The sequence below is a fragment of the Pelecanus crispus genome, chromosome 2 (genome assembly GCF_030463565.1).
Source record: "Pelecanus crispus isolate bPelCri1 chromosome 2, bPelCri1.pri, whole genome shotgun sequence".
NCBI classification, from domain to species: domain Eukaryota; kingdom Metazoa; phylum Chordata; class Aves; order Pelecaniformes; family Pelecanidae; genus Pelecanus; species Pelecanus crispus.
Window position 1 is genome coordinate 124,408,669 of NC_134644.1, and position 26,803 is coordinate 124,435,471.

Consider the following 26,803-nt stretch of genomic DNA (forward strand, 5'->3'; position numbering starts at 1 on the left):
TCAAATCAAATCACAATTTAATTCAAATTAGATGACTTTATTGGTAAATAAAAAATAGAAATGTATAATGCACTCTAGGTTGGCAAATATCTCATATCTGTGTTTGCCTACATTCATACACTTTTAAACAAATTCATGTGTGCAATTTTACAAAAAATGTTAATAGTTGAGAATTGATTGCATTCATAAATTACTGTGGGACAAAATACACTGTAAATTTACAAAGGAGATTATCCACTGCACACTCCCTCCTCACACTGACTGAAAGGTAGCATACCCTATTTTCACTGAAGGGGGCTAACTCATGTTTATCATAGGTAAAAGAAAATACCCTAGTTTATTCTGTAGCTATCCACTTGGTATGCATTAACCTGCAAGCAGTGCCACAGATGATCAGTGTGCCATCCAAACCCTAACTAGTTTAAGCACCATCCCTCCTTGAAGCAGAGGAATAATGAGAAAGAACGGCGCTATGGTTAAGGGTAGGCGCACCGGCCAGAACCACAGTGTTTGGTTTTGTAACTTTGAGTAAGTCCCTTGACCTTCACACTTCATTTTTCCATGTCTGCAAAACAAGGAAAGATAATAATTGCCTACCCCATGTGAATATTGTGATTCCTAATTTCTGATTAACAGTGGTAGAAAACCCTTGCCATTTTACAGAGCAAGAAGGGACACTCAGAAATCTGAGAATCAGGATTGCAACCCAACTTCCCAGCCCCGATTGCCTTTCATTGCTCAAACCTCACACCATTTCTTTCAATACTTCTGTTGAAGATCCAGCCTTCTTAGTCCATTGCATACTCTAATGCTTGGTTTTTTTCACAAAAAGAACCATTCTTCATAAAATTGAAGATATTTTTATCTTCACACACTGCATGTATGTTCCTGTCTATACAGCCTGAGAAATAGTTTCCTCCAAAAGGATATTGAAGGGTTCTCAAATAAACGTGTCTGCTGTTCTTATTTGAATACTTCCTCCTCCATTTTTCTGAGATTCACCATCTTGACACTATATATTATTTCATCAGTGAAGGACTGTTATGTTATCGGAACTTGAAGGGGGCAGAGGATGGTATCAGGAGCAGCCCTGATCAGCCTGGAAAAAAGAAAATGTTACGTGTAGGGCAAGCCTGAACAATTTTTCCTGTCCAATTTTCCTATCTGATCAGATATCACACAATGAATGGAAAATTAATTTTTAAAAAATGCAACTTCTGCTTACTGGCAAACAAAATGTGCAGGGGGAGCAGGAGGGATCTCATAGTCAATCACACAGGGCTCAGAGGTGCCCACCTCAAGCATATGCATGTAAACAAGTGAGTACCAACAGGACAGCATGATGGGGGAAGCTCTCATATCTTCTCTTGGAAACCAGCATGGCTGGGTGCCTCTCCACAGTGCCTGTACACTATTGCACGTTGGACAGGGAGCAAACAGGAGGAATTAGGGGTCTGTGTGCAGTCTCACTGGGATCAGAGAGACGCAGTGGGACAGCTCACAGGACTGGAGAGCTGCCATGGATGGATATAGGCTCTTCAGGAAAGGCAGGCTGGGACAGCAAGGCAGGGAATCACCCTTTCAGTCAGAGAGCAGTGGGGACACATAGAGCTCTGCCTTTGAATAGATGAGTCAGTGGAGAGCTTGTGGGTCACGACTAGAGGGCAGACCAACATGACTAACACTGTGGTGGATGTCTGTGACAGGGCCCCTGATCAGGAAGAAGTAGTAAATGAGGTCTTCTGCAGACAACTAGAAAAAGCCTCATATTTGCAGGCTCTGGTCTTCACAGGGGAATTTAACCACCCCAGTATCTGCTGCAGGAGCAGCAGAGCAGGGCACAAGCAATCCAGGTTTGGGGAGCGCATTGATGACAAATTCCTAACAAAAGTGATCAAAAAGCCAACAATGAGAGGTTGGCTGCTGGACTTCACACTTAAAAACATGGAAGGACTGGTCAGACATGTGAAGGTCAGGGTGATGGCAGTTGCCATGAGAAGGTGGAGTTCAGGATCCTGAAAAGAAGGAACAAGGCAAAAAGCAGGATCACAACCCTGGGCTTCAGGAGGGCAGTCGTTAGGGTGTTCAGGGACCTGCTTAGATGAAACTTGTGGCATACAGCCCTGGAGAGGAGAAGGGTCCAGGACATCTGGGTGAAGTTCAAGCATCACCTCCTCCGAACTCAAGAATGGTTCATCCCCATGAGAAGGAAATCAAAGCAAAGGTAGCAGGGGTCTGCATGTGTGAAAAAGGAGCTTCTGAAAAAAATTAAATGTAAAAAGGAAGCATACCAGAGGCAGAAGGTGGGACAGGTGACTTGGGGGAATACAGAGACACTGTCTGATCATGCAGGAATGGGGTTAGGAAAGCCAAAACCCATCTGGGACGGATGTGAAAGGCAACAAAAAAAGCTTCCACAGGTCTATCCACAGCAAAAGGAAGACTAGGGAAAATGCGGCGCCACTGCTGAATGGGGTAGGGACCTGGTGATAGATGACACGGGAAAGGCTGAGATACTTGACACCTTCATTGCCTTGGTCTTTACTGGTAAGACTGGCCTTCAGCAACCCCATGTCCCTGAGACCTATGAGAAAGTGTGGAGCAAGGAAGACTTCCTCTGGTGGAGGAAGATCAGGTTAGGGAATATTTAAACAAACTGGACATAAACAAGTCCATAGGACCTGATGGGATGCACCCATGAGTGCTGAGGGAGCTGGAGGATGTCACTGTGAGCCTGTTTGTATTATCTTTGAAAGGTCATGATGATGGGGGAAGGTTCCTGAAGACTGGAAGAAAGCAAACGTCACTCCTGTCTTCAAGGAGGGCTAGTAGGAGCATCAAGGAAACTACAGGCTGGTAAGCTTCACCTCAGTTCCTTGGAGCATGACGGAGTAGGGGATTATTCCTCCCCAGGTGCATGTCACTTTGCTGAACTTCATGATGTTCCTGTTTGACCATTTCTCCACCCTGTTGAGGTCCCTCTGAATGGTGCCACACCCATCTGGTGTCTCAACTACTCCTCGCAGTTTTGTATCCTCTGACAACTTGCTGAGGGTACACTCCGTCCCACCATCCTGGTATGTAATGAAGAAGTTAAACAGTATTTTATTCAGGTGTGACCCCTGGGGTACTCCACTGGTGACTGGCCTCCAGCTGGACTTCGTGCTGCATAGATTTATGAAGGGGAAATCATGCCTGACCAGTCTGATAGCCCTGTACAATGAGATGACTGGCTCAGTGGGTGAGGGGAGAGTACTGGATGTTGTTTATCTCAAATTTAGCAAGGTTTTTGGCACTGTCTCCCATAATGTCCTCATGAAGTACAGGCTAGATAAGTGTTCAGTGGGTTGGACTGAAAACTGGCTGAACTGTTTAGGCTCAAATAGCTGTGCACAAAATCCAGCTCGAGGCCAATCACTAGTGCCCCAAGGTCAATGGTGGGTCCAAAACTGTTTCACATCTTCATTACTGACCTGGATGATGGGACAGAGTGTACCCTAAACAAGTTTGCAGACAAAAAAAACCTGAGAGGAGTGGCTGGTACACCAGAGAGTTATGCTGCCATTCAGAGGGATCTCGACAGACTTGAAAAATGGGTAAACTGGAACTTCACAAAATTCTACAAAGGGAATGCAAAGTCCTGTACCTGGGGAAGAATAACCCCAGGCACCAGTACAGGCTGGGGGCTGGACAGCTGGAAAGCAGCTTCTTAGGAAAAGACCTGTGCGTCCTGCATAACAAGCTGACCGTGAGCCAGCAATGTGCCCTCATGGCAAAAAAGGCCACCAGCCTCCTGGGCTGCACTAGGCAGAACATTTTCAGCAGATCAGGACAGGTGATCATTCACCTTTGCTCAGCCCTGGTGAGACACACCAGGAGCCCTGTGTCCAGTTCTGGGCTTCCCAGTAAAGCAGACATGGACATACTGGAATGAGTCCAGTGTATAAATGGACATGGACATACTGGAATGAGTCCAGTGAAGGGCCGAAAAGATATTTAAGGAATAGGATCATCTGACATACAAGCAGTGACCAAGAGAGCTGGTACTGTTCAGCCTGGAGAAGAGAAGGCTCGGGGGGATCTTAACAACGTATATAAATACCTGATGGGGGAAGGTGGTGGGAATAAAGATGACGGAGCCAGACTCCTCTCAGTGGTGTCCAGTGACAGGACAAGAGACAGTGGGCACTAATGTAAACACAAGGAATTCCATCTAAACATAAGAAAATACTTTTCTGCTGTGTGAGTATCAAGCACTGGCACAGGTTTCCCAGAAGTTGTGGAGCCTCCATTCTTGAAGGTACTCAAAATCCAGCTGGACGTGATCCTGGGCAACCTGCTCTAGCTGACCCTGCTTTGAGTAAGGGGGTTAGACTAGGTGATCTCCAGAGGTGCCTTCCAACCTCAACCATTATGTGATTCTATGAAGCACATGAAAGTGAAGTGATAGCTCAGTTTGTTAAGTGGGCTAAATGCATTAGTTCTCTTGAAGATTTTCAAACTCCTAATTTTGGGGGAACAAAGTAAGTAACACTGAGGAATATGACCCCAAACTGGGAAAACAGCAACAAAGGACACACCTATTAGATAACGTCAAAGTAGCAGCACTTGGAAGCTGGCATACCTGGACTGAACTTTTTCTAGCTAGGTCATGTGAGAGGATGGAGGGGATAGAGGAGAGCACTTAAGTAAACTACAGCAGTGCACAAGGAAAACCAAGGAGTTTGGACTGAAATATGAATTTTTTTCTCATATTAATATAGTTTTATTACACCATGTGCGTACCTGAAACACCCTTCAGGTTGTAAGTTATTCCCCAACATGGTCTGTGCAACAAACTTACACTGTCATTTAATAGAGGTTTGAGTTTTCTTTCACCTCTTTACTTTGGCAGGTGTATACATACTGACAGTACATCAGAGCTGCAGTTATCCCTGCTCCAAGCCTAGGTCTAGCAAGTACATTGCTTCATTACAGTCCTTTCTGTGTTACTGTTTCCCCAACCCCACGTGCAGAAGGGGAAATTGCTACCTGACAGAGATGTTAAAAGACTAAGAGATGGATATGCCACTATAATAGAGTCTGCCTTGAGGGAAGAGCTCCTCAGGGACAGAACAGTGCTTCACAATACAGATATTCTGTATTGTGAAGCACTCTCACCAGCCTCCGGACCCAACCTGCAGCTTCACTGCAGAAGGGACAGACTCAAGTCTGAGCTCAAACAAAGCTGGGATTTTAACCCAAAAGTCTGACTGTGCAAACTACTTCAGCTTCTAAATGCAAGTACGCATATTCTTGTTAGTCCTTCAGAGCTTCTGAGAGGCACCAGGCAAAACCACATGTAGGAGTATAAATTAAGACCAACCACAACACAGACAAATCTGAGTGCTAAGGATGAAACATAAAGGATTGCCTTCAGACACATTTTGGTTGGTGGTCTGTAATGTGGTTTTTTTAGCCAAGACTTCTGTTACACAGAAGTACAAGGTTTGTTCTTCTTTCTTTGCGTTTCCCTTAGCAGTAGTTAACCTGCTACAGCTAATCAGGTTGTACATCGGTGCCAGGATTTACCCTGAAGTTGCAAAGGTAGTTAGAAACAGGTATTGAAAAGCAAAGTGCATACCATTTTTGGATGTCTCTGCTCAGGCAGAGTTGTAGATGACTGCTGCTGTTAAATGAACATGCATACCTATATACATACATGACAAAAAAGGTGCTCAGCGAAAACCAGCAAATGCCTTATGATCAAAGGGAACAAGAGCCAGAAGATGATAACTGTAGTCAAAGGTTTTTAGAAGCAGATACTACCTTGGTGTTTTATCTATGTCATATTTCACCAAATTTTGCTTAGGTTTTAGAAAGAGCTAAGAACCACATAGAAACAACAGCGGTCTTCAAGATGTGAGAGGTCCCCACAGACAGTGAGGGGTTTACCTAGCAGGAGATCACCAGGACAGCAGCCTTATCATTTCCCCATCCCCTCTCTGTTTCAGTCACCTCTCAACAAGACATTTCCTGCTCTTTGCCCCTTTGCACTCCTGCTCCTGTCAAGTCATAACACCGTTCATCTTCTGCAGAGCCACTTCTCCCTCACTTAAATTTCTGGCAGCCAGTTTAACTCAGTGTTGTTGCACTGACTTAAAGGGGACTACAGGATCTTAAGCCAGATAAGTATCTTATCCTGCATATAAAGTTTCAAGTTCAGTATTGAAAATAAACAGAATCCTTCTATGGGAGATATTCTATTAGGATCAACCCCAGTTCAAATCTTTTTATTGAAGTAATATTACTACAAATCAAATATGCAGTGCATGTGCAATTGTGCCCTAAATAATAGACTTGAAAATGAAATTGATTTCTAATTTGAAACATTCTTCCTGTTCTTGGAAGTCAAAAGGAAGTTACTATGGAATGGGCCATTACCAGCTTCACTAGTATCCATTTAAAAGTGAGTGTCTACCATTTGTCCCCAAATGAACTTTTTACAACTTTATTTAGATACACCTTCCACATATCAAGACAATGCAACTTTCCTGCAAAATCAGGTGTTCTTAAGTTAACTGCAGAGAGACAGAGCAGGTGAGCAATTCAAGGAGGGAAAGGCAGTGGCATGCAGGAAAAGACCAAAAGTAGACACACTTGGGTTATGTAATCCACCTTTTTCATCTGTGACAAATGTGCTTTTTAACACAATATGCTCTTCCTCAGAAAAGGGCAATGTCATCCACAGAGCTGATTTTGTCACACAGAAAGTGTGCAGAATTAGGTCTCCAATCAGCCATTCACAGCCCTGTCAATGTAGCCTCAAGTTGTGTTTTAAAAATACAACTGCCCCCCCTTCTGGCCAATAAGGACTCCCAAAAGTGGTTTTGCAAGACATTTCAGGCTAATTTTCAAATGCAGTTTAGTTTTTAAAAGTTAATTAGGCTTGTTTTAGAATATAAACTCTCAGTCGAAGCACAGAACTTCCATTAAGTTTCAAAACATTTCTACACTTATTTAGAAAAAGAGAAGATTTTCCTTTGCTTAGGTAATGTCATATTCTGGGCTAAATATGTTCACCCATCAATTACTCGACATAAAGGGAAGGCTGTAACAACTCTGATGGAAAAAAACTCCGGCTTTTATTTGCTGTCTCAGGACCAAGCTTCCTATAAACTTCCAGACCCAGAAGGGCTTACTCGGTCAGGAGTGGTGCCAGCTCAGGCCACTGGAAGTGACACAGTGACATCTGTGCCATGCTCTGCCACGGCAGGGGAAATGCTGTTAGACCCAAACCAGGCTGCCTTAGGTGGTCAGTCACCTGGCAGGTTAGTCCTCCATCTAGATGATCAATTCACAGATAACAGTGATGTAATAATGCCAATGTCTCAATTTATATCTTGGAAGGACGACTACTTAAGGGAGGGTAATTGCTGGAATACAAACATTTTAATGACTGCTTTTTAAGTGACATTTCAAAATAAATCTCACAAACAACACAGATATCCATTTATATGCCATCTGGTTAACAACATTCAGTAAGAGGACAAGAAGCCGAGGATGAGAAGCAACAAAACGCTTCTGTGTAAGTTGGGTCCTTTCAATCCAGAAGAGCATGTAATTTAGGAAAGCAAACTCTGGGTTTCCTCCTCTCTTTCTGTTTAAGGGATTTTTTTTTTTTCAGTATAGTTCCTATATCCTTTTCCTGATGCTGAAATGCTAAATTGCAATATATAAAAGGTTTTTTTCTAAATAAATACTCCTAACTGATACAGTAATAAAGACAGAAAACACCTCCATAAACAATGTCACAGTTTAGTGAAGCCTCAATGAAAATTCAGGGCAGAAATGAAAACCTAAACAACACTGAAAGACACCACTTACATGTTCTGTGCATGTATTTCATATCAATAGCTTTCTGTTTTTTAAAAGGAATACTAGCAAAGAGGAGAAATTACTTTTTTTTTTTTTAAAGCATAATTCTGTGCTACAAAATTTGATACTAACAAACAAATCACCTCTAGGCTTTGTCCTCACCATCAACGCATTAAGAAGTAGATGAACTAAATTGCTTAAATGGCTTAAATGGCAAATCTTAGGTTTAAATAAGAATGATGGCTACTCTTGTGAACTCAGCACATCTGCAGAGCCAGGCGGTTGTCTGATATGTGGTCCTTAACGTACCTATATAGTTAATATTAGCCTGCCCTGTGAAGTTCTCCTCTTTGTAACTGCTACAATTCTTCTACATGAAAAATTAAGTAACAAGAAGTATGAAAGTGTCAAAATACCTGATTAATTATCTGTTGTTGCAATTTCTCTCCAGACTCTGAAAGAGAAAGAAAATAATTAGTTTGTACATACTTTAATGAATATGATCATGTACATACAGAACAAAACCCAGTGAATTCAGCAAAAAAAATAATCAAACCTTATAATTAAGAAATAGAATTTAACATGTACAAATGACAACTTCAAAATGGAAATCTACCTAAGGTAAAAGAATACAAGCCCCTCTTAATCAAGATATGATAAAAAGAAGCTTGAGATAGGTAGCCAGTCTTGCTAGTCTGGAACCCCACAAGGAATTACAATACTCAAAGCAAAGACAACAAATTTCAAATATGTGCTATGAAGCATCTTAATGTTGTGAGATGTACTGCTGCATGTATACGTGCCTGAGAGACTGGTAGCATCCAGCTCAGGATTTGACCGTTGGAGGAGAAAAGCAGCTTCTGCCATTACCCTAAAATAAAATTACGTGCCTGTGTAAAGGCACCAGCTGGCTCAAGGGAGAAATTCTATCCTGATAATACCCACAAAGTGGCAAGTTGAACTATGGTCTTCTTTCCTTATTCTGGCCACCTTCTGCAGTGTCCTTCAGTGTGCTCCTGAAGACACGATCAAAGCCTAGACAGAACATTGCTTTTCTACAGCCATCTGGGACCCTAGCAGCAATGACACCTCAAAACCATTCTTTCCTTTGAGATCAAAAGGGACAGTAATTTTGCCTCATTTACTGTTCCCGTGCACTAGTTGTCAAAAGGGCAGCTGGTATCAATTACCCTCCCCTTGGTACTGGAAAACATCCACATGTATTGGGGAAAGTCAGGAATTTCACACTTACCTATCCAGCTAGGCTACATGTACTCAGTGTTTCGGTTTTGGGTTTTGGGTTTTTTTTTTTAAAGTAATAATGATAGGACACTGTTTACAACCTGTCAGTATCACTATTAACTGTCAGGCGAGCCTGTTTCTGCCTAACACGGGTGGGTGCCTTGTCCAGCACTGGAAATGGTACCCCATTTCAACAGATTTTTTTTTGCACTGGTATGTGTGGCACAAGATAGAATTTTTAAAATGAGGTGAAAATATTTCAAGTGTTAAAATACAGCATAAAGGTTCTATTAACTAAAGGAAAATCATCTTCCCTACTTGTCCCTGAGAATACTCCTCAAGGAAAGCATTTTAGATAATTCAGATAAAGATAATCACTTTAGGCTATATTATAAGATTGTCTCTGATGATAATTATTTCCTGCACACTTGTGTTGTATTTTTACTTGCTAAATATAAAAATTATGCTTTTTTTTGGGTAAAAAACCTCACAAAACCCCAACTATCATTTAGGAGAGACTTCTCAAGATGTATTCCCTTGTTCACTGAGTTCATCTTTGGGAGAAATACAATTTATTCTTGTAACTAATATTTTAACCAAATAGATTGTTGGTAATAGAAGATTAAAGGAGTATGTGTTTTTAGCATTCTCGAATGATATACAAGTTGCTAGGAAAGCAGAGTGTTTGAAATCTCTGGTTAGATCAACACTATTTTGCTCAAAGGTTTGTGGACTTTGAATACTGATGCTTTCCTGTTTCCCAGTACATTTGTTTTTAGGCTATTTTGATTCACTTTAAAGGAATTTTAATAACTTTCTGTTGACAGCATGGACAGCTGGTCTTGAGAATTAGTGAAAATTCACTTGCTGACTGAGGAAGGAAGTGACATCAATGAGTTTCTAAAGTCAGCCCAGGGGGAAAAGTGCACTCTGCCAGAGTAGCCTTTCATGCCATTGTATTTCCAGTGATGCCTTGAGATGCAAATGGCATTATCAATCAAACTTGTGGTTTCTACCTCAGACAAATATAAAAATGAACAGAAAGACTGGGAAAGACCTTTGTGGCCATTCCTGACACTGCTAAGGAAAAGGTGAAGAAGAATTTATAGTAGTTCTTTCCTTGTTCACTCTTAGTTCTTTCTTTTGGTGATTTAAATACTATAGTATCAAGGAAAGGCAGTTGCAGAAGTGTCTGTATGATATACCAGTAATGATGACATGGGTTAAACAGGACAGAGATTGACTAGGCTGTTTAGGATAGAAGAAAGATCAAATTCAAGGTCACCAGCAGATTGAATACTGTGTTCTCCCATTTATTTGCTAGATGATCCTTGTCCTCATCACAGAACAACTATGTGAATTTGGCATAGTCAGCAGTTGTGCTCAGAAGAGGCCAAGGTCTGTAATAACAGGGATGCTGCAAATTAGGGTGGAAATACACTGGCACCATTATATGGGGAAGCCTGCAAAGTCCCGGTGTGTACTGCACTTTTGTTTTAAAGAGAAAAGCTACAAAAAGCAGTGAAAAACCACAAACAAATGAAACAACACCTTCTTTCTTAGCTTGAACAGTCTCTTATTTCCCTCTTCCTCACTGCTAATAGATCATCATTAAGTTAAAAAGAGAAATTCTTTCAAAACCAGCAACCATCGACTAAAAATGTCCCTACAGAATTCAGCTTAAAAAGAGAAAGGATTTTAAAAGGCACAAGAATGTTACGCTGTGACAACGCCTACAGCGCTGAAAGGGGGTTCAGTTTCCAGCTGATGGCTAACAGTAGGGCAGTAGAAGGGCTTCATCATTGAAAGTAACCAGAATTTTGTTTGTCCTGCTTTTTTTTTTTTTTTTAAATCCCCAGAATTCTCTCACAGTGACTAGTTAGTAATCTGCGTTTTGTTTATGGCACCCTCAATTTCAAGAAGGATGTTTCTGTTTAGGTGCCTTTTGATCACTTGTGGTGACCATCAGCATTCACTAGAGGGATTCAAGAAGCACCACTAGAGAGAGCACTCCAAATTCAAAGGACAGGAGGCAATAGGACACTGATAAAACCTGAACTGTCAGAACACGTCAGCCAGTCCCAAAGGCAACACCCGTGTTAGTCTCACAAAATGCAGCTAATTCTTGAGACTTGCCAGAAATTTCATTGACAGTAGACCTATGCATGCTAAATTCAAAATTTATGACAGTTTTTCCAGAGCCACTGCAATGAAGTAGCAGCTTATGCAAGATGAATGGATGCATGAACATCAAACTAGCTGGGAAATTTAATGTGCCATCTGGAAATTTATATGGAAGCTGCCCAGCAGGTAGCTGGTATAGTCCAAGAGACACATCTTCTGCAACTCAGACTGCATGTGAATGGCTTGTTCTTCTCCTATATGTCTCCTGAAACTTCCTTTTTCTACCTGTCATCTGGCAAACTGTTCCTAAATGGGCTCAATAGTGCCATCTGACCAGTCTTGAAAACACAAGCAAATCGAAAGGCCTTAATCATAGACAACTACACTTCACTGATACTTTTGAGTCGAAAGATGTATTTACCAGCACAAACTATGGTTCTTATTTGCTGAGGCTCTGCTCTCCTGCTGCTCTAGCTGAAGCTAAAACTGGTGCAACTGGATTCCAACAACGGTTTTGCATCAGGACTAGAGAAACAGACCTCCCCCAATTTATTTTTAGTGATTTGCTTTTATCTCTCCAGATGCAAAAAGTGTAAAACAATACCTTTACATGTTTTTGGATGGTTGAGATAAATGGCCTTCTTGGGTTGACCTCAAGCTATATCACTTCAGAAAAAAAAATTACAGCAAACATCCTTTAAAAGATTTCTCTGTATTTTCATACACTAATTAGTATACTAATTCCTGTTTCCAGGGCAAGTTGGGTCTTTCAATTTTTTTTTGCTTGCTTGTTTCTATTATAAGGAAGATTACCTTACTGAGAAGAATAATGTATGTTTTCTAATGTAACTGACCACTGCAAGACACAAGAGTGAGTGTGCCATAATTGATGTTGTCACGAGGAACTGCAACATCGACACCTCAGCCTTACGCACGCAACCTACACAGAGAACAACACGTAATTATGCACACTATGTCCTGCTTACCTCCATACAAAGGAATGTGATATTTGTGCAGGTTTACAGATTAATCTGCTGTAATTCCTTTTAATGTTAAACTACTTCCAGCTCAAATATAATTAAGATCACCAGGTACAAAAGATTCAGATTGGAAATATGAGTACACTCCAACAGAACAAATAACAGCTTGATGCTGTTTCTTATGTTCAAATACTTGGATACATTAAGGATTTTGACAGCATGTTTGTTCCCTAAGTATGTAGCAAATGAAAAAAAAGGTTTCATTTCAAAAGGCAAAAGACTACTACTGCATTTAATTAGAGTGTAAAATCCCTTAAATACACAGATCTGCCAATTTATGTGACGTGACTGCTACAAGTCCTAGCAACAAAGGATTTCTTTTTCTTTTTTCCTCCCAAAAATCAAATCCTAATTTATACTTCAAGCAGCCATCACCAACATCAATAAAATGAAGGCTTTGGAATAAAAAGTCTGTTTCCTTAACTCTTCAGATAATCCTACTAATATCTGTGGCATGGCAGCAAGGCAGGGGACAAACAGAAATTCTGGATCTGTCTCCCCGTTCCCAAGTGTCTGAGGGTTTCCAAGCAGACTGAGAGAAGTGTAGAGAATCTCAGGGGGCACAGCAGACCCTCAGCCTTGCTCTGAAACAGCCATATGCATTGTCTGAAACAGCCATATTCACTTAACTGCAAGTGGGAACGGCACTACTAGGAAATCAGTTTTGAAGAGATAATTCGATATTCTAACTATCAGTTTAATTTTGTTTTTCCAGTTCGTGACAGAAGCACTAACAGCTTTGGAATTTACCTTTTTTTGTAGACTTAAATAAACACATATGCGACTTACTTGGTTATGATCCACCCCACTTTCATTACTGGTTTCCTAAACTACCAGAGCAGATTCTGAGAAATGAAAGGAAACCAAATCACTCATTTGTGACAAACTTCTGCAGCAATTTCCCACGGCACCAGAGCTTGAGGAAGAAACACTCAGATTTGTTGTTCAGATTTATAACTGAGAAGGTGAGACACTAACAGATTATCTTCTGTGTAAGCCTATAACTTGACACACAAAGATTAAAATATTTAGGACAGAACCATACATTTCCTATAAATTATTCACAGAATCTCTGAGATCTGTAGGCATCTGTGCTGGTTATGGCTGGGATAGAGTTGATTTTCTTCAGAGTAGCTAGTATGGGGCTATGCTTTGGATTTGTGCTGAAGACAGTGTTGATAATACAGAGATGTTTTAGTTACTGCTGAGCAGTGCTTACACAGAGTCAAGGCCTTTTCTGCTCCTCACCCCACCCCACCAGCGAGCAGGCTGGGGGTGCACAAGAATCTGGGAGGGGACACAGCTGGGACAGCTGATCCCAACTGGCCAAAGGGATATTCCGTCCCATATGACATCATGCTCAGCGTATAAAGCTGGGGGAAGAAGAAGGAAGTAGGAGAAATTTGGAGTGATGGCGTTTGTCTTCCCAAGGAACCATTACACGTGACGGAGCCCTGCTTTCCTGGAGGTGGCTGAATACCTGCCTGCCAATGGGAAGTAGTGAATGAATTCCTTTTTTTGCTTTGCTTGCTTGGCTTTTGCTTTACTTATTAAACTGTCTTTATCTCAATCTACAAGTTTTCTCACTTCTACTCTTCCAATTCTCTCCCCCGTCCCACCGTGGGGGAGCGAGCTAGTGGCTGTGTGGTGTTTAGCTGCTGGCTGGGGCTAAACCACAACAGCAACACAGCTCCTGCAGATGTGCATAGCATTTTCCTCCTCCTGCTCACAAGGAATTCAGAAAACTGCTCATTTATAGCATTGCCTTCAAAACCTAGTTTAGCTTACTTTTGTACCTCTGTGATAATTATGTAACTGAATATGATTACAGTGGCCTAAAATGTATTAATCTCATCTTCATGGTATTGCATAATCCTTCTCAGTTGTCACAATGCCAACTCATAAGTTGCCCTGGCAGTAGGAAACATAAAAAGAAACCCAAGTTGATACTGATTGAAGCAAATGAAGGAAAGCTGGCCATCTCAAAACACTGAAACTCTCACAGCATTCCAAGGTTTCCCTAGCTAATTTTTCGTGATTACTTTTGATATGAAAACAGGCCTTTAATTGTCAGTCTCTAATAAGGATGCAGAACTGTTCCCTGGGAGGTTCAAAGGACCCTGGGAAACTAAACATTTAAGAAAGCTTAAGTAGCCAAATGCCTTGTGTTGATTAACATACACCATTCAGTTTCCACCTAACAAAGTCATAACAAGAAGAAACCCCAAAGGAAAAAAAAAATTAGACTGACAAAGAAACATTAGTCTTAATAGGACTGAGGGCCCTCATTCATTAATTCCATTGTGCATAAAGAGGAGGGGGGGTTGTAACTCAAATCCATTCCTGGACCAAATCCTGCATTGACTAACACTGTGTAACTGTATTTAGGGCAAGGAGATGTTAGCATATAAGTTAATTAAAAATTTGAAGTTTTACCTGCCCTCTGCCTCATCAGCATTCATAAATATTTTCAAATGAGACAGAACTACCAGATGCCCACTAACAGAATTAGTAGGCAGGCTTGTTTGCCAGTTTTCTTCTAGAAGGTTGTGCTTTATGTATCTGGGAAAAGGGAAAACAAAAATTTGTCACCTTCATTTAAAGATGGAAGATCTGAGATAATGGAAACATGCCAGACAGCCTATTTGGTTTTAACATCAACAAAATATTGATATCATGGTTTGGATGGTTTCCAGCTGAACGTCATGTATATTTTCAACGTCTATTTGGCATTCATCCTGTATCCAACAAGAATAGTTTGTTTCAGTTTTGTTTTACAGCTTACTATCCAACTGCTTTGAAATGCTTTTTCCTTTCGTCCAACTACTTCACATCTTTTTCAGATTCCTGCTCTCTTAAGGAACTGAATGGAGCAAATCATGGATTCCTACTCATCTGCAAATAGGCAGGCAAAGATCAATTAATTATGGCTTAGCAGATGCATTTCCTCAGATTCTGTCACAAATCTGTGATCCAAATCCTAACGTAGAAACTGCCTCAGTTCTCACACTGCAAGGGCCATTGCTTTTTAATTTGAAATCACATGGGCGACCAGCCTCCACTTTCACATTGCTAGTCATGTATGGTGCTTTATATTATGATCGTCTAGAGGATAGGTCACATAATCTGTTTTTGACTATGCTCCAGTGTTGAGCTCAATTGCTTATGCAGTTATCTTCCACAAAATAGGTTTCCGGGCTTTGACACAAAAGAAGCTGTTTCCACCCGTCAGCTGGTCCATTGCAGTTTACCGTATCAGGGTTCTTAGTATGTGTTAAATGAGGGATGGTCGACCCTGATTTTTTTCCACTGAAAGAAAACTAGCTGGCATTTACTCTAAGAGCAGCACGGTAAGAGATACCATGATGGAAAAGACTATGGAAGCAAGTAGAGCTTGAATCTATATACTCAGACTCTACACAGAAATAAAGCTATGGACATATAGAGCTATCTCTTTAATATACCCTGTTATGGTCTTAGGCAGCTGAAGCTTTGCATTGCACTCACAGTTGGACTGAAACATTGCAGTAGTTTGGCTTTGGTTTTGGTTCCTACTTGGTTTCTGTCCATATTAAGAACATATGGTTGCCCCCACCCAGACAAGGAATGTGACTGCAATTGAAATTTGCAGTCACATGGCAAAGCCACACAGAATCATGACCATCCAATCTGGCATATCCTAAGGAAGGTCAGCTGTTGATCTTTCACTTGTAGTGAAGATGAGTCGATATCAAGCTCTGAAGCACACTATCCCCATATAATCTTTAGTAGAATACCCTGGAAATGGCATATGAAGATGAAGGCACCAGTACCAATGAGAAGCAGCACACAAACTCCTACAGGGTTATGTCCACGGAATCTTATTTTGACTCACCTGCTAGGACAACTGCACCACAAAGAGCTGAGCTACAAAGCTTCTCTGGTGTGAATCAGAAGCAGTGGTGTGCAAGATGAGCACGCAGCAAGCCCAAACAGGGGTGGAAAAATCCAGCTTCTTGGCACTAATTACAAAGTAGAGTCCCACAGCAAAGTCTCCATGGGAAGCCTTAGTCTACAGTTTCTGTATTTCAGAAATAAAAAGGAGATGAATCGTCTATACAACATAAGGCCAGGAAGTGACCAGTGGTGATGAGAGCAAATATTCTTTCAATTTACTACTCATTCCAAGTTATGCCTACATAAATAAACTGTACTTGTTTGAATGTGCCATGTTTCTTTGTTTAAGGTCTAAATGTACCACTCTAAGGCATGCTCTTAGCACACTGGCCTCAAAAATCTTCTCTGAAATTATTCCATTTGGAAGTTAAATATTCCCCAATGAGAATGTGACTCTCACAGAAAGACACCACTCATGTTTACAAGGAAGATTACATGAAATTAATCCACTAGTAAAGACCAGAGAGGGAAAAGGAAAAGGTGAAATAGGAGCTCTTTGAAATGGAACCTTAACACCTGGAAAACACAAAAAATTCCCTAAACAGGATAATCTTACAGTGAAAGACAACTAGGAGGAGAAAGGCAAAGAGAAACAAAGCTACAACATAACCTTTCCTAATGCATGGCTCTGAATTAAGATTGGTCAGATATAAAACAAAAACCTACAGCAATCAGTTGCTGCAGGGAGTACAAATTTATCTACGTTTTGTATAACGAGAGTATGACCTTTTGCAACCGACTCTTGTGCTTGAATTCAGCTGTAGTTATTGGAAGTCATTTGTAAAAGGTCATCCATGACTGAGAATATAATATGAATCCAAGATGCACAAGGGTTCAGGTTTTTGCTACTCAAAAGAAACTGGGGAGAGAGAAGCGGGGTGGGAAGCTCAACCACTGCTACAGATTTGGTTCTCAAATGGATTTGGAGAGATGAAATACTCTCGTCAAACTAAGTAGTCAATTTCTGATATGTGAATGTGAATTATTAGAGAATACACAGTTTCTACGTTTGTCATTGATAAGTATGTTACTGAAACGTTACCAAAGAAGGTTATATTACCAAATAAGGCTACTTATTTGCTTATTGTAATTTGAGTAAATTTTTGATGTCTAGAGCACTGTAAAACCTCTTCTTCCCACTGTTTCTCCATACTAAGAAAAGATTATGGATGCTCAGTTTTTCTTGTTATAAAGAAATAAGGTTCTCAGGTAAAGATGGGAGTTTATAGCCATATTAAACATCTATACCTGCCTTTCTGCATACACAACTTCATAGAATCATAGAATCATTTAGGTTGGAAAAGACCCTTAAGACCATCCAGTCCAACCATTAACCTAACACTACCAAGTCCACCACTAAACCAATTAAGGGTAGAGTAGCAACCCCACGCCTCCTGGCTTGGTGGCTGGATTATTTATAATGAAAGTGAAAACTAGGAATCATTAAGATTGGAAAGGATAGTACTGTGTGGGGTTGTTTTTTTATTTTTTTTCCAAAAGAGTACTAAATAGGTGATATTTTAAGGATCTCCTTAAAAGAAGAGCCTATAATGATGTACAAGCAATTCTCAACAAGAAAAGTTCAATAGCCATATAAAAACATTTTAGTCATGTTCTCTGAATGTGCTCTTTGAACATCAGAAAATTCAAAGTGTATCCTCCATACTGACAAGGCAGCTGACTAGGAAAAAAAAAAGGGAGACAATAATTTATGGGTAGAAGTAAAAGGAAACTCGCGTAAGGGAGAACTGACAGTAGTTATTTAATCAAGATCTTATGAGACCACCTCCCCAAAAATCCAAAATCAACTCTTTAGGCTAGTCTGCAAAGGATTCACCACTACTATATGACAGCACGTTTAAGCTTTTACAAAAAAAGAAAAAACCTTGTACACTTAATGTCTTTAAAGCCAAACCTGCAGCTCAAGCTTGTAATCTGCCCTACCACTAACTTTGGCTAGCCGAGTAGCAACGGAGTATATATTGCACATACTGTGGCTAATTGCAACCGCCTCCTTTCCCACAGGTGAAACACCCTGATGCTCCAAGCCTCACAAACAGCACCATACTCTGCTTTGGCAGAAGCCTTTTGCTTATTTTAGAAATGCCCGTTGTGCCTCCCTCCGCGTGCCATCCTTGCTAAGCCAACTTGGATATTGGCAGTGCTCAAAAGTGGAAAGCGGCAGGGGTGATAGAGCAAGTTCAGCTGGAGAAATCATTATGAGAACTGAACTCACATATGTCACTGAAAACATGGTTAAATGTTTCCTTTTAATTAAACAGAGACTGAAAATAACAGCAGTAAGGTGGTATCCAGTACCCAGAAACTGCAGAGTACCCCAATGCCAAAAGCATAAATGATGTGCTGTATCAATTTGATCACTCGGGCAGAGCCTAAGCAGACATTCTCAGGTACAGCACACCTTTTTCATGCACAGAAGGTAAATTGTCAAATGGGCTTTAAAGCCACACCTGCAGGTTTTGTACACACAAACATTTTGTGCCCACAAAAAAATACTGCTGCTGCTTGCAAAGGACCATATGTACATACCAAAAGCTGGTACCTAGGTACAATTTGCATCCATAAAATGTGCAGGTGCAATTTTATGGAGACCTATGAGAAGAACGTGACCATATAGCACACAACTGCTATTTACATAGCAGCTTTCAGACAACAAGCTAAGTAATCTTCCTGTAGGATGTACCGTACCAGGCACAATAAGGGGAGGCAGAATTTTACAGCTGAAGTCGCAGCCATGTTCATGACTGGCAGATTGATTTAAGAGACAAATCTACCCAGTCCTGGTTTGCAAACCATGGGTGTGTACTAATACTGGTAACAATGACGATACCCCAAACTGAGGGTAAGATTAGTGTGTCTTCTGCAAAGGTGAAAAAGGAATTCTGAAAGAGTCCTTAGCACCAGGTGATTCAAAATATTTTTTTATGACTGAAAAAACCCACCTTATTTATTCTTTCCCAGTGAACTGTATTCTTTTTCAGGCATTAAAAAATAATCCTGCATGTCTGACATGAATCAGCATGTGAATTACTGACCAAGTTAGCTTCAGCAGGTATTAAGTGACATAGACATAATAAGGTGTCTTTATTCACATGTAAATTACTAATTTCTACTGAATTGAGCACTCAGGATAAGATATTTCTCTTTTCTTCTGACAGGGGAACACAGACAATATTGTATCTGATTATCAACAAAACTTGTTATTGGCTTCTTACCAACTTCAGGGGCAAGGTCTTCACATATTTCCACAGATTAAGGGGAAAAGGCATATTTCCATTTAGCTTATTATTAGTATTCATTTATAATGGACACAATTCTTTATATGAAATCTAATTAAAGAATGTGAAAAAAAACACAAAGGAAATGTGGAAAAATTTTCTTCAGGTTAGAAGATATTTTGGACTAAAGCCACACCAATTACTTTTACTTAAATAATTAGTGAAGAGTAAAAAAACCCAATTTGACAGGATTGAATTTCCTGCCTTCTGAGGGATCTAAAAAAGAAAATGTGATAACTATGCATCCACCTCCCAGACAACTTTTGGGCATCACTAACATATTGACCTATTGCTGTAATTAAAGTGATTTGTGTACTTTGGATTGTTTACAGTATAAAGGCTAGGTCCAATTATTGCAAGTATATGAGAAGCAAATCTTCAGAAAACTAATTTTACATGTTGACGTTGCTGGCAGGGAGTGAAAGGAGTGGCCAGCATTTTTAAATGAATGGTTAATTAGATGTACAGCGAGAGACTCTGGAATAGCAGAGCTGCAAACAGCTCAGAGTTTCAACTTTCTTCTGTTCATATGAACATATCAGTAATGTCCTTACTTTCAACAATACTTTTGTCCCTTTGGATTACAGATAACTAGCACTCCCAGGATCACAGAAAAAAAAAAAAAAATGGAAACACTGCTGGTTGCTACTGTATAACACCAAATTGAAGTTAAACATAGTAACAAATCCACTGGAATAATGGAAGCTAGGCTTATAGATCACAGGAGAAAGCCATACAGACACAAAGAAAATAAGTCATAAAGAAATCCCTCAATTTTTAATTCTCATTTCTGAGAAGAGAACAGACCACTTCTATTAATGCAACGCGGACTCCTATTTCTTTGCTGGAAAACAAATGGCATCATGCAACCACCTACTCATACTCAACACCCAAATAATGTTAGCTAAAAATACCACTGGTCAAGACACATCACAGTCCTGATTCAGCTAAAAATTCTCATCTTGCTTAACAGGCTGATTTTCAACCATATCAGCCCAGATTAGCCACATCAGCTGTGCAGATGGAGACAGATGTGTAGCTGGGAACAACAGCGGGGGCAAGAAGTCCCCTTCTGGGGAAGCTCACATGTGGATCAGCACAAACCTGCTGTAAATCCACATCCTCAGAGCCCTCATCTGTCCAGCTGCTACTGAACCATTGGCACCAGAATACCAAGATTTGTCACATATGACTGAATAGTTCAGATGAGCAGCAATAACAAGTCTCTTGAGTGTCTGCTATTTTTTTTTAGGGCTTGCATTGTATGGGACACCATTTTTTTAAATACTTTGATACATTGTCTATTTGGCTTTCCAAAAGGTATTTGATAACATCTCTCACAAGATTTCTTAAGGAAACTTAACAGACACAGAAGTAGAGGGAACATCTTTGCATGGATTTATAATTATAAAAGAAAATGTTTAAAAGATAGGAAACAGAGCACAGGAATATGAGAACAGTCAATTCTCACCATGGCAGACAGTCCCCAGTGGAGTCCTGCTCCCTCATGTTGAGGACCCATGCTCTTCCACATGTTCTAAAAAAGCACCCGAGAAAGGGACCAAATGCAGATGACAATGTTTCATGATGATATTAATTTATTTGGGGTGGAAATGATGAAGGCTAAAGAACCTTTTACAAGAATGGGTTGGTAATAAAATGGCATGTGAAGTGCAATTTATGCAAAGTGATGCTAGGAAACTTTTAGGGGAAGACTTTCAATTTAAACTCAAAAGTGGTGGACTCAGTTCGGAGCTCATTGCCACTCAGGAATGAGATCTTGGGGTGGTAAAACTTCTGCGCAAACATCACCTCTGTGCTCACAAGTCAGAGAAAGCAAATTGAAGGCTAGAGGAAAACCAAAAAGAAAGGGTTGTGTTTCTGTATATACACACATTTGCATCTTAAATATTACATGCAATTCTGATCCTTCCACTCATGTGCAGAACTGGAGAAGAACAAAGGAGGGTAAGGTGGTGGACTGAAAGTAGACTGGCTTACAAGGAGCAACAGCTACTAAACCTGGCAAAGCAATGATCCAGAGGAGATATGATAGAGATCTGTAAAATCATAAGTGACATGGAAGGGGTGAATCAGAACTGACTGTTCGCTGCCTCTTCTAACACAAGGCCGGGGGCATCAGATGAAGCAGGCAGATGGCAGGTTCAAAACAAACATGAGGAAGCAGCTCTCCACGCAACTGGGAAAGGAAACTCGGGAACTCTTCGCCAGGGGATGTTACGGCTGCTAAACTTTACATGGATTCAGGGGACAACCAAACAAGCTGAGAGATGGGAAATCCTTTGGGGGTTGATAAGCAAACAGAAAGCACCTCTGGCGCAGGAAGTCCCTGAAACACAAGCTGCTGGAGTTTGGGAAAGTCACGTGAGGGGGTTTCACTTTACTGCTAGGATATTGAGCAAGACAGAGCTTTGGCAACAGCAGCAGTACTGGATGAAATGTGCCACAACACAAGATGCTAAAAAAAGCGCCAAGTTTAAAATGCTTCAGAGTCTGGACAGCCTCAATAAATGCATCCACCGCAGCTTACTGACATGGCTCATGGGACGAGTAAAGCTATGTTCTTTACCTTGCATTGCTCTGAACAGCGGAGGTACATCAGCTAACCGGTGAAATCATTCTCAGTTCTTGACCCCTGGGCACACACAACGTGATTACTATGCTTTTTCCCAGCACTCAGATCCTTTGCACACATACAAGCTGTCTTCTGGTCATGCCAAGGACCCCTAAACCCTGGCAGTGCTGAGCAGGGAAGCAGCCTGTTTATACCTAAGCTCTTCCAGGTGTCACAAATGAAATGTTTCCCCTTTTCTTCTTGTGCTTTCAGGGACCACACTAGAGGGAGGTTGCAGAGCAATGCTCTTTTTTGATCCTACAGTTTTGTTGTCAGAGCATATGTGGGAGATCTTAAACATGGGAGGGCATGTTTTCCTCCTTTGCTGAAGGGGCATAGTGATGTCCTGCTCTGAGGGGATGCCCTACCTATCACGGTGTCCTCACATAGGCTGCTTTTGATCTCTCCTGTTGAGCTGATACACATGCCTCCAACCACAGGAGACTGACCAGTGCTTAGATAAATTTCCAAGGAAAAGAAAGAACAGACTTACTGAATATTAAAAGTATTAGGCTCTGTGTGCAATGAAAATAAACGCAATGACCTTAGTGACTTTCAAAGTTATCTGGAAAGCATACTGACGGCAGGGGATTGACTTGCAGTATCCTAAGCCACATGCTAACACCAGACCATTCTTCCATGCCACAGGCTGGAAACACCAAGTGTTTAGGAGGTATTACAGGAAATTTTTTACCACCGTCAATTTGCTGGTTTTCTGGTTTTGCTCCCTTGGAACTGCACAAAAATCACTAGAGAAAAACAAATGAGCCTTTTTGAGAACTGAGCTGTGCTGGATTTTTTTCATAAAGCAGATATTAATTTAAAGAATACAAATAGCCCAACAGCCATTAAAATGAACTCTTAAGCACTATTTCTAATTATATTGCATTGATTAAATACAACTATATTTTAATTAAGCTTTGTTCATATAGTAGTCCTCCTATGGTTTTTTCTCCTTCTAGAGGAAGAAATGAATCTCTTCTTCTAGAGATTCGTTTTCATGGTAAATAATGCTTATCACATCATTTATTTTAAAAGCGAAAAACAGTATCTGCACAAGACACTAAATATCTTAGTTGTGTTAGGCAAAATCAGCTGTCAGCTTTAAAGTTCACCTGCATTGAGAACCTGCAAGTCAACGCCTGCAGTATTTTCATTGCTGATTCTTATGTCCTACTAGGAGGCCCACTTTTAGCATTCTAAGATGTTACAACTCCAACTGCTGAGTTGTATTAACAGATTGTGTGAGCCCTCCCAGTCTATTTTGACGTAAAATCAAGTTACCTACAATTATGACTGAAGACCAGGCAATGACTTACCCAGCACCGGTACAGTGGAGCAGATATCCTGAATGTTAGTGCCTACTGCCCTCTACCTGCTTCACTTAAAATGCCTAAGCAGCAAAACCAGAGAAAACTTCACTTTCCAATTTTTTAAATTCTCAGTCTAATAATTAAGCTGGTCAAAACTACTCTGATTATAACTGATTTCTAATCTTTTTCTTTTTGATTACAAAAGTAAGAAGTGTTATTCCCCTCTTAGGTTGCAAGCTACATGAGGGAATGCCATTATGAAATGTGCAGATATTTATTTCTTGCATAATTTTATCCTGTTTTCATAAAACCTAATTTTAAATTTCCCTTCACAACATTCAGTGAGATTGTGAATTCAGATGTCCACCTTATCTTTCCAGGAAATGTGGTGGGAGCTGCACTGCAGTGAGGTTCATCATGACAGACAGAGAAAAAAGAATTTCAGCTTGTAAATCTTTGTCCTGCAATATGATCTGTGCAGTGAAACACTTATACAGGCCATCTGAGCACCTGGCACACACTACAGAAGGGCAGACCTTGATGCCTGCACAGATAAGACTGCACCATAAAGGACAAAGTTCCTATAAGCCATAGCAAATAGCTAGCACCATGAATGGGGACCCAGAAAAAGTTTGTCTCAATAGTCTTGACCTGTCATCCAGCCTAAGCGATGCTACTATAATCCACAGTTACCATGTCTGACTTGCATTTTAAATTCTCAGTTCTGCCCAAGAGAATTGTTTGAAATTCCTTAGCTATAGAGAATCGACAGGAAAACTGTTCTCTTGGTTTTTGTTAGAGGGTATGCATACACACTAACCTCTGGACTTTAATGCTGCTTCCCTCTGACCTACAGAACAGAAAATATTGCCATGTCCATTTGTGGAGGGTTGAAAGTCATGCAGAGGGCAGTCAGAGAGCCAGACCTGACCTCAAGTCCATGAATGCAAAGGCAATGCTATAGCTGTGGGTATACATCTCCATTAATCATGAGCAACAGTTCTGAAACAGCAAAGATACAGGAAATCATGGCAAGTTGTTACAATTTTATTATCCCACCTGCAGGTCTTCCAAAATGCCACAGTGGCATTCCCTCCATGTAAGGTAGGAATTATAGGGAAATATAAATGCCCACTTAGATATGTAGCTACTTGAACTTGTGTTTCTGAAACTGTTTAGATTTCCAAGCTTCAGTATGCTTCCAACAAAGACTTAATCTGAGGCAATTCAGTTTAAAAAACAAAACAAAACAAAACAAAACAAAACCCCAAACCCAAAAAACTCCACATATGCTTCCACCATATTAGGTCCTCGTCACTGCTGCTTCTTCTTCCCAAGCTCTGTCACCAGTAGTCTCACAGTTACCATCCCTTCCCATTCCCAGACTCATTCAGGTTCACACCTGGAATATTCACCCCTGGCTCCACCCTCTCACTACAGCTGATTAATTTCGTAACTAAGCCGTCAGACTGCCCAGACAGCTAAAAAAACCCCAGGTAACACTGGATCAAGGCCTTCTATGGCAAGCTAGCTCTGGTCAGAAGCTGAGGACAACGCTGACAGACACACTACGACTGCATGCCATGCTTGCTCAAAGTATGTGTAAACTAATACTTGCATTCTGCATGCCTCAGCGTTAAGCTGGCCTGGCAGACACTGTCCCTGAGTGCCTTCTTTACTCTCTGTGATTGACAGTAACAGGCAGAAAAAAAAACAAAACCCAAACTAAAAACAAACCACCAGCAAACCCCACCTGCTTGGGACACCCCTTGGTTCACTCTCCAGCCCACAGTGATTATTTATCCATCAGAGGGGTACGGAGAAAAGAGGTCCCATGGCAAATTCCCACAGCCATGCAGCCAGTAGGTAAAATGCATTCTTTATCAACACAAAGACAGCTTTACAGGTGTACCGTGAGCTGCCAATATGCCCATGTGTGGCCAGGCTGCCAGCGAACCTTAAGCATCCCATCAGAAGATCACTGGGGTACAGTGGGGTCCGGCAGAACAAACCACCGGAGCATACTGAATCTAGATGGTACGGAACTGTGTCAAGTATTTTAAACCCTTTAAAAAGTGCACTCCACTTGGTATCTTAGGTGCTTCATGATTGGTATGTGTAAATGAGGGCTCTGTTTTTGTTTGGTTTTAACAACAGGAGTTTTTGCATTTGTAAAAACATAGCACAGAGATTTTGACACTCAAGAAATGCAACTGTGTTTGCGATTATTCCCCTCCCCGCTGCTAAATAAGATAATTTGTTCCACTTCAGGTTTTATTAATTAAATTAATACTAACTGAGCAGCCTTTTGGTATATTTTTAGCCTGAGTGGTTTTTGCACTAAATCCTGTACACTGTAACCTCTCCTTAGCCTTCCCCCATTATCCCCTGTCCCAGAGGAAATGTTGCAGTGCAGATCACTGCCCTGAAACTCTGTTTGCAGATATTTATGGCTATACATGCATACCCTTGAATCAGTAATTAAAAAAAAAAAAAAAACCAAACAAACCAACAGATTTTTTAGAAGATATTTTAAAGAAAGAAGCTTTTACAAAAAAACCCCAACCCAAACACGGCTAATTTTGTGTGACTAAGTGCCCCCTAGTGACAAAGTCCAACTCCAAATAACTTTCAGAGGCACTTCCAACCCTTACACAGTTTTGGTTCTCAGTATCTCAAACATCTTTTTTTTTTTTTTTTAAATTTTTTTTTGGGGGGGGAGGGTGTTTCTTTAAAGAAAACGAAGCAAAACAGCCAACCAAACTCTATCTCAAAAAAAAAAAAAAAAAGAAACCAAACCAAACCAAACCCATCAACACTCCCCCCGCCCCCCGCACTGTGTTAGCCTAAAATCAGACTTATTTAATCAAAAATTACTCCAAACGCTTCAGTCTTTCCTACATAGGTAGCATCAAAGTCAATGTAAATATTCCTATAACTCAAGAGAGATGCATAGTCAGCTTTGTGGTGGGCTGTTTAAATTACACAACATCCAATGAACTGATACACTTCTGTTGCTTCTAAGTGCTGTCTGCCACTGAGTGGTGATGCTGCAAAAGTAGAAGACAGAATTAACTCTGGGCCAGCCCTGCAACCCTTGCCTCTTGCTACAAATTCCTCACCCCACACTGAAGCCCTCCTCAAATCAGTCATTCCTTCCCCAGAACAACCCACCCATGTGCTGGAGTAAGCATGACTAAAGGGCACGCATGTAGCTTCATCTGCTGTTATCTTCTCCAAAGATGTAAGTGGGAAACATATATGTAGGGTAGCTTGGCTTACAAACAAGCTCTTAGGAAACAAAAACACCTCCAAAAGCAGAAATCCTATTTTTTTTCTCCCGCAAACATTTTAAAT

At 40.7% G+C, this 26,803-nt stretch overlaps 1 protein-coding gene across 1 annotated transcript in view; it reads right to left on the reverse strand.

Annotated features, from left to right (window-relative positions):
* LOC104033102 (carbohydrate sulfotransferase 9) overlaps positions 1 to 26,803 on the reverse strand; it is an 88,262-nt gene that overhangs the window by 11,461 nt on the left and 49,998 nt on the right. Inside the window, exon 2 of the mRNA XM_075706097.1 lies at positions 8,274 to 8,311. Coding sequence (XP_075562212.1) covers positions 8,274 to 8,311 — 38 coding nt within the window. The remainder of the gene's footprint in view (positions 1 to 8,273; positions 8,312 to 26,803) is intronic.